The sequence below is a fragment of the Vicia villosa genome, linkage group LG3 (genome assembly GCF_029867415.1).
Source record: "Vicia villosa cultivar HV-30 ecotype Madison, WI linkage group LG3, Vvil1.0, whole genome shotgun sequence".
Classification (NCBI taxonomy): domain Eukaryota; kingdom Viridiplantae; phylum Streptophyta; class Magnoliopsida; order Fabales; family Fabaceae; genus Vicia; species Vicia villosa.
Genome location: NC_081182.1, coordinates 96,765,850 through 96,774,647, shown reverse-complemented (window position 1 = coordinate 96,774,647; position 8,798 = coordinate 96,765,850). Strand labels below are relative to the sequence as shown.

General features: G+C 37.2%; 1 protein-coding gene across 1 annotated transcript; it reads left to right on the top strand.

Moving 5' to 3' along the window:
- The first annotated feature begins 1,428 nt into the window (after positions 1–1,428).
- LOC131662201 (uncharacterized) lies at positions 1,429–5,179 on the top strand. The gene is made up of 6 exons (XM_058931918.1): positions 1,429–1,938; positions 2,020–2,588; positions 3,174–3,363; positions 3,468–3,532; positions 4,226–4,436; positions 4,639–5,179. Exons 1-6 carry the CDS (start codon positions 1,837–1,839, stop codon positions 4,888–4,890), a joined length of 1,389 nt encoding a protein of 462 aa, XP_058787901.1. The 5' UTR covers positions 1,429–1,836; the 3' UTR covers positions 4,891–5,179.
- The last annotated feature ends 3,619 nt before the right edge of the window (positions 5,180–8,798 follow it).

Below are 8,798 nucleotides of genomic sequence, written 5' to 3'. Positions count from 1 at the left end.
GCCATTTACATTTCTGTATCTTTACTTTAATGTCATTTACTTTCGAATTACTTTCATGTTATTTACTTTCAAAGTCTTTAACGTTTCTGCAGTTTAAGATTCTTTACGTTTTAATAGTCCTTTTAATTTCATATGTTATGTTACTTATCTTTTCGTTGAAGTCACATTTATATATAACAAAGTGATTGTCAAGACTATTTGTTCTTTAATCGAACAACGCTTATTGAAGAAGACAAATCATGAATATGGTTCGAATGAATATTGATAACAATCTTCTTGACTATGTGTCCTAGGATCAATCTAGTCGATCCTGCGAGTAACCAAATCATATTTATTATAGTTTGGAAGACTAGCGGTTGTTTACCGGAAATCACCGTAAACACTATTTTGAATTCTAATACTACCTAATGCATAACAAATAACCTATTTTACCCGATACATTAATTAAAAATAAAAAAATGATTAACTTACCTAAAAAAGTGTTGATGAGAGGATGAACAATGTTGAATGTGATATTTGGAGTGAGTTGAGATTGAAAAGATTGGAATAAATGTACTTTTTTTGTTGCTTGAAAAATAGACTTGCACAATGTTGCTCATGAGCTCCCATGGATGATGAAAAAGATTCAGAAAATGAAGAAAGAAGAGAGGGAGGGTCTGACGTGCATTATATATACATTGAACGTGCTTGGAGATACATCTCCAAAAATTTCTATTACTTTAAAAATAAGGGTTAATTCGGAGATGCATATGTGAACAAATACTAAAACACATTCAAAAATGCATCTTTAAATTAAATTTGGGTCATGCTAACGAGTGCCCCAGGGGTACTCTTTAAGCATTCTAAATAAAGAAAATATTTTTTCAAAAGTTCACCATTTCAATTTTCGATGCATTAATTACGCATATTTCCAAGAAAAACCTACTTTTTAAAGCTATTAAAGAGTGCCCCTGGGGCACTTGTTAGCATTTCCCATTAAATTTTAGCATAGTGAAAGAAGTTCAACAATTTACTAAAAATGATGCGTATGTTAAAAACAAAAAACATTTTTAACTTTTTCCCAAAAGTTTGAGAAAACATTTAAATATATAAATAAAAGTGGGAAAAGAAATTGCCGAAAAATATTACTGAGTTTGGGCCCAACCCAAAAAGCAAACGATTCAAAAAAATCAAGACATCAAAAGTACCTTTTGCAAACCATAGACAACAAAAGCTTATGATCTACTAGCTGCTGAAATGATTAAATTTATTTATATATATGTATATACATTAAATTCTTTTTAAGAATATTTTAATTCATGAAATTTCCTATTAGAATAAAATTGTCTCATTTCATTGTTTTCTTATTTTTTCCGTGCACGAGTAAGAAAGAAAATCATAAACAAATTTACATAAAACAACCCAATCCAAGGATGGAGTAAAAGAACCGCATTCCATCTAATCTGCAACTGATTCTGTTGGCAGTAAATTCAGAGAAAGCACACAAGTGTCAGCAAAACACATCAATACAACTCAACCCGTGTTTCACTCCGTCATCTCTTGTCTACCATGTGTTTGTCAAAATTTCCAAATCGAGTAAAAACAAACACTCCCACTTCTTCTCTCTCATCCAACCCCCACACACAACACCGCACGTAGCACAAAAGTAAAACAAACCCCAAAACTTTTTCAATCCTTCAACAAATTTCACCACTTTTCAATTTTCACACACGTGGTCTCCACCATCACGTGAATCATTGTCCTTATTTTCCAAATCACCTCATTTTTCAAACATCCACAACACAATGTCTCAAAACAATTCTGGTTCTTCTTCACTTTTTCTTCTTCTTCTAAAACATGGGACTCTCTCCCAAACACTCTCCTCGTACTCCAACTTATCTCTTTCCCTGTGTCATTGCTCTCTCTTTCTTCTCACTCACTGGTCTTCTTCTCTACAAGGTTCTTCTTCTTCTTCCCTCTTTACTCAATAAATTCTATAGTTTTTTTTCTATCTAATCTTTGCGTAATTTCATCAAACAGGTGGACGACGTTGTCAGCCGAACCGGAACCGTAGTAGGTCACAACCTAGAACCAACCCCATGGCACGTTTTCCCTACCAAACCCTTCGAGGAAGAGACTCGTCAGAGCAGAGCCTATAAAATCATCCAATGCTCCTATCTCACATGCCGTAACGTGGTCTCGGGTGGCAGCGCTGCCATCGGAGATGCAAAACCGCCGGACTGCCCGTATTTTTTCAGGGCGATCCGGAGAGATCTGGAGCCGTGGATGAGAACGAGGATTTCGAAGGGGCATTTGGCGGAAGCGCAAAAGTTTGCGGCTTTTAGAGTGGTGATTGTTGGAGGGAAGATGTTTGTTGATTGGTATTATGCTTGTGTTCAGAGTAGGGCTATGTTTACTGTTTGGGGTTTGTTGCAGCTTTTGAGGAAGTACCCTGGGTTGGTTCCTGATGTGGATTTGATGTTTGATTGTATGGATAAGCCTAGTATTAATAAAACAGAACATGGTTCGATGCCTTTGCCTCTCTTTCGTTATTGTACCACAAAGGAACATTTTGATATTCCTTTTCCTGATTGGTCCTTCTGGGGATGGTAAGATTTCAATTCGGATTTTCTCAAAATGTCCATTTTCATCAATTTCTCATTCCATTGTACTTCTATAATATTGGGAATATTGGGTATTATATAATTGTATAGGATGATCTTAGTTCATTGATACTCAATGATATATTAAGATGAATCTAGGAAGCTCCCACATAGACACATAGAAGGATATCAGATACACTGACACTCATTGAATGTAACCACATGTGTCGGTCTTCAATCTGATTGACGAGATCAATTTTTGGACTAGGCTTGATGTTCATGAACTTTGTTGATGTTGCATTTAACTCCTTTAAAGTGAACAATTCACATTAGAGGAAAGTAAGTAATCTCAATTGTTGATGAATCAACAATTTATATTTGGATATATCATGATTTGGGGCATGAACATTAACTGTTAATATTTAATGATGGTTGATTATAACTTTATTCTATGAATTGACTGACTCATTTTAAAGAAGTCAAATCTGATGATGTTTTGTTGTTTGTTAGTAGTGCATGAATGTTGCTTGATGATTTCAGTCTGCTGTTTGTTTTGTTGATGTCTTTGTGTTGAACTTGAATATTGGTCAGGTCAGAGATAAATATTAAACCGTGGCAGGAAGAGTTCCCAGATATCAAGCAAGGTGCTCAAGCTGTAAGTTGGAAAGATAGGAAGCGGCTAGCATACTGGAAAGGAAATCCTGATGTTTTATCTCCTGTTCGTACTGAATTACTAAATTGCAATGATTCTAGAATGTGGGGAGCAGAAATTTTGCGTCAGGTTGGCTTGAATCGCCCTTCTCAATTTGACGTTAATCGAGCTTTGTAATTTCAGTATGCTTTATGTGCCAATCTTTAGTTGTCTTATATGTGTATGCATTGCAGGATTGGGTTGCAGCTGCTAAAAGTGGCTTTAAGGAATCAAAACTTTCAAAACAGTGTAATCATAGGTATGTAAACAACTGTTTTTCTTCTTAGAGCATTCCTCATAACTCAAAAGTAATGCTCATAAAATGTATATGAACTTTTTTGCACAGTTAATAAAGCAATACTTAAACTTTTACATACATGGCTAGATTCCTCTATTTTTACTTGCACGTTGAATTGGTTCACCTTTTGAAAATCTGCTTTTTTGATCCTTTCACCCGGGTTTTTGGACTAAAAGTTGATAATGTGACAAGTTCTTAATGACATGACATAAAACATATTTGGTATCACAGTGGGTTTGATGAAATCACACTGATCCACCACGATTTAAGTGTAGCTTTTGCAAAATCAAGGTGGCTCACCGTGATTTCAGCAAACCTAGCATAATGCCTAACATGCACAAAATCATCCAGGTAAATTTTTAATCTTTCTATCATATGGACTTGCAACGTGATCCTTATCTTCTCTTGCATATCCTCTCGTTCCCTCTTCACCATATTTTAATCGCACGTCAGCAGATTTTATGCCGCGTCAATACCATCACCACTTTTGTGTCTAAGAAACTGACTGACGGACCAAAAAATAAAATTTAAATGGGGGACCGATTCTATGAAGGGTTAAAATAGGAAGACTAAATCTGCATTTAAGCCATCATACAAAGAAGCGCTGAGTATTACTGTCCTTCGCTTAACACTTTTGATTTATTTTTCCACCAGGTATAAGATCTATGCTGAAGGGTATGCATGGTCTGTGAGTTTGAAATATATTCTCTCATGCGGTTCTGTTCCACTAATTATATCACCTCAGTATGAAGATTTTTTCACTCGAGGCCTTATTCCACTTCAAAACTTTATACCTATTAATCCTCTAGATCTATGTCCATCTATAAAGCGCGCCGTAGAATGGGGAAATAAACACCCAAGAGAGGTATTTCTTTACTTATTGTTCTATACTTTTGTCATCTATACTCCTTTCATTTAGTTATGTTGAATTTCCAAATCAAAATAGTGACTGAAAATGAATGTTTTTATTCCAACTGTTCAAAATAAATGTGATATGATATTTATGTGAGAAATACAGTACCAACGAATTTGATTATTTATCTAACGGCTTTTATATTGCTATACAGGCTGCGGCATTGGGGAAAAAAGGGCAGGACTATATGGAAAGCTTAAACATGGATCGAGTTTATGATTACATGTTCCACCTTATCTCGGAATACTCGAAACTTCTCGACTTCAAGCCTACTCCACCGTCATCTGCCTTGGAAGTTTGCGCCGAATCTGTTCTTTGCTTTGCTGATGAGAAGCAGAGGTCATTCCTTAATAGAACAACGGTCTCCCCTTCACAAACACCTCCCTGTACTCTCAAGTATGCCTAGAGTGAGTGATCTTATATCCAGGAACATAGAACCACAATGAATTGGCCTATACTTGCAGCGAGTGCCATTTTAGGTATCAAAAGAAAAGGAGCGATGTTGAATGTAAATTTATAGTGCCTTGAGAGGTAATTATTTACAAAATTTTGTGTTTGTAATAGGTCGTCATTATTTAACAGAGCATACTGTTCAATCATCTTCTACCTTTAGATTACGATAGGCAGACGTGCCTATCCGGCTCTCAATTCAGTTCAAATTTAGGGGTACATTTAAAAGTCCTAATTGAGGCAAAGTTAACTATGAAAGCATATTAAGCAGGATTTTGTTATCCTGACTCCCAAGTTTGTTAAAACTATTTCTAATCACTACGCTTCTTCAAACATTCATTTCTAATCCTAGTCCTAATTCATAACGGACTTCGATTTCAAAACTTGCATACACATTGCATTGGAGTTACTTCTCAGATGGTACAACGTCATCTGCGAGTATACACTTAGCATCGAGGAGATCTCGAAATGGGTTAATCAAAGGTGATCCTTTTCTAATAAAGACCTTTGCATGGGGGAACCACGTCTAGGGGTTCTCCTAAACAGGGGCAAAATTTCAAGGATCACAGGGGCATGCAATCAAACAACCTCATACTAATTCTAAGGCGTACAACCTTGTGCCCGAACTACGTTGACTCTGATTCTCCATAAGGAGATACGTAGGCACTTGGATAACCAAGGCGAGTCCCCCTTCCCTAAAACCTCAATTCCTCCAAATCTCACTTTTCGCCCTTTTCACTTCTTTAGCTATTATCCTAAATATTTTAGCCATAAGCTTTAACCTTAGATACAAACCTTAGGAAAGGGTTGAGGGTGCCTAACACCTTCCCTCGACCTGATTATAATAGCTTACCCGAATCTCTTAACTGCGTAGGGTTTCCTATTCGCCCTTTAGAATAGGTGGCGACTCTAAACCTTAATTTTTAGGGCAGGTTGCTACAGTTGGTATACCCACTCCCTATCGTAGCTTGAGTAAGTCTGTCGCAGATGGTGTGGCCCGCTTACCATAGCTCTGGTAAGTCGTCGCGGTCGGTCACACCTACTTACTATCGTAGTTGGAGTAAGCTTATCGTAGATGGTAGGGCCCACTTACTATAGTTCTATTAAGTCGTCGCGGCCGGCCGTACCTGCTTACTATCGTAGTTTCAGCAAGTTTATCGTAGATGGTGTGGCCCACTTACTATTGTTCTAGTAAGTCGTCGCAGTTAGCCATACCCAGCAGAGTCGCCAGCTGTAGCAACCTGCCCTAAAATTAAAGGTTTTAGAGTCGCCACCTATTCTGAAGGGCGAATAGGAAACCCTACGCAGTTAAGAGATCGGGGTAAGTTATTATAATCAGGTCGAGGGAAGGTGTTAGGCACCCTCAACCCTTTCCTATGGCTTTGAATCTAAGGTCAAATTTTATGGCTAAAATGTTCAGGTTTAATAGCTAAGGAAATGAATAGGGAAAAAACGAGATTTGAGTGAATTGAGATTTTAGGGAAGGGGGACTCGCCTTGGTTATCCAAGTGCCTACGTATCTCCTTAGGGAGAATCAGAGTCAACGTAGTTCGGGCACAGGGTTGTACGCCTTTGAATTGATTATGAAAGTGTTTGAAGGCTTTTTGAATGGCCTGTCGTAGTTTTGGAAGTTGTGATTTGAAAGGCATTTTGAATTGCCTGATTGAAAAGGATGAAAATCCGTAGTGTCGCGGTTTAGTGTGTTTTAGGTTTGGGCGTACAACCCTGATTTAATATGTCACCGTTAGATGCGATGATCAATAGATTTGATCAGTATAGCTAACAGATTAAGGGGCATTGCTGGTTACTCAGATCGATAGATTGATCGTCGCGGGCAGCAAATTAAATGTATTTTAGATTTGATATTTTTTCATCTCTCGTCTAATGCGACCAATAGATTTAGTCGGGTCGAGGAGAGAATTAAATCAGAATTAATCAAATTAATATTTTTGCCAAATGGCAATGGGATTGGACCAACCCTAATTTCTTAATAGACTTTTCTAGGGTTTTTGTGATTTAATATTAATAAAAATGATTAAATTAAATAAGTCGAATAATCGACATAATCGAATAATCGGGGTGATTCTAAATAATTCTTAACCTAATCCTATTATTTATGCTAATCCTAGTTTTATAAATCAATTAAATTAATTAAATTACACAATATATAATTATTATTTAAACTTCACTAATTAAATAAATAAATAAACATTAGAAGGAACCTGGCTTGGATCACATGTGAGTGAGTTGAGTGTCTATGGCATGTGCCTTCATCCTGGTACGTTAGATTGGAATCATAGGAGATCCTGTGGCTGTATGCTGAGGGTGCATGGTGAATACGTATGAAGCATAGCACCGAATCCAGGATAAATACATAACAAATAAATGGTCAAAAAATGGGTGTCCCTGGTGGGAATCGAACCCCCTCTTCATTCCCCAATGACATTAGTCTGTACCAAACGCGCTAGAATTTCTGATTGTCATAAAGTCATTAGCAATAATTAAATAGGTAAACAAAAGTAATTTGGAAAAGGAGTCAAACCGTGGGGCCCCTAGTCGCATGTATGAGCCAATGAAGATGAGAGAGAGGAAGCAAGACCTTTGACCGTCCACTGCCAGTCTGTCACGCGTGAAGACAAGGGAGTGGAAGTCTGACCAGCGAATCACGACGCTGGAAGGTGCCACACGGCAGAGTCAAGAGTGAGACGACATTGTTCATCGTCTTCTCCAAAATCACCTGCGGACATTGCTGCGATTTTTGCCACGGATCTTCCTGCGGATCTCCTTATGAATTATCCTGCACCTTCAAAACCTACAAGAACCGACCGAACCACACAAAACAATAGCCCAGATTTACTAAGTAATACCTTGCGAGTTTAATGGCAGCGTTGGTTTGGTCTGAAACCCGTCATAACCATGAAAACGAATGAGGCTTCTTCTAAACCCTAGCAATGGTATTTCGTGAAACCGGGCATAAACCTTGCATGTGAGGGTTCCAAAATCCTCTAATGGATGCTGTGAACTCAAATTGGTGGTTAGATTGCAGCGAAACGAATATATACACGTAACACAAAAGTTAAAAAAACGCTTGCACATGAGCATCACAAGGCCATGGTTTCACGTGTTCAGGGGCACATACCTTGACCCTTGCTTACCTTCTGGGATCCCATGAGAACAGTAGAGAGGTTAGTTTGATCTTTTGACCGCCCAAACAAGGAGAACGAAAATCAAGCTCTTGTGAATTTTTTTTCTTAGAAACCCTAGCCTCCTTTGTTCAAATTTCGTCCTCCTCTGTGGCTGCCCTCTCTTTAGAATATATATGGGTCCATTAGGTTAAAAAAACAAAGAGAGATCCATGATTAAATGCCCTTGCATTTTTGATTGAAAATCTCCATCAAAACTTACTATTTTGAGCTCATGCTATTTGCAAATCCTTTTCCACATATTTTTGTTTTAAAAGATTGATATTGGATCAATTACATGTGTTATAGAATCTTATTTCACTTAATCTTGATTTACTTTGATTTTATTTGATTTTAAGTGGTAAAAATCAAAATAAAATAAAATAAATCCATAAAATAATTGGAAATTGATCCATGGACTCTTTATGAACCTAATATTTCGTGGAAAGTTCCATATGATAGGCCCATTACTCAAAAATAGGAAATTCATCAATTAGGGCTTCATGCATTTTTTCAAAAATCGGCTAACTTGTGCGCATCGTATCTCCCTCCGTTTTAATCGTATGAATGTACTCTAGGACTTTTTAGAAAGCTCAGAGAGTCCTCTAAATGACCTCTTTGATTTCATCTCAATTGAAGCTTCCATGCTCGAGTTATGAGCTTTGACCTAAAAGATGTTTTT

Coding starts and splice junctions, on each gene's coding strand:
- LOC131662201 (XM_058931918.1), top strand. CDS start 1,837: ATGGGACTCTCTCCCAAACACTCTCCTCGTACTCCAACTTATCTCTTT. Junction 2,589..3,173: donor GATTGGTCCTTCTGGGGATG/GTAAGATTTCAA, acceptor AATATTGGTCAG/GTCAGAGATAAATATTAAAC. Junction 4,437..4,638: donor GAAATAAACACCCAAGAGAG/GTATTTCTTTAC, acceptor ATTGCTATACAG/GCTGCGGCATTGGGGAAAAA.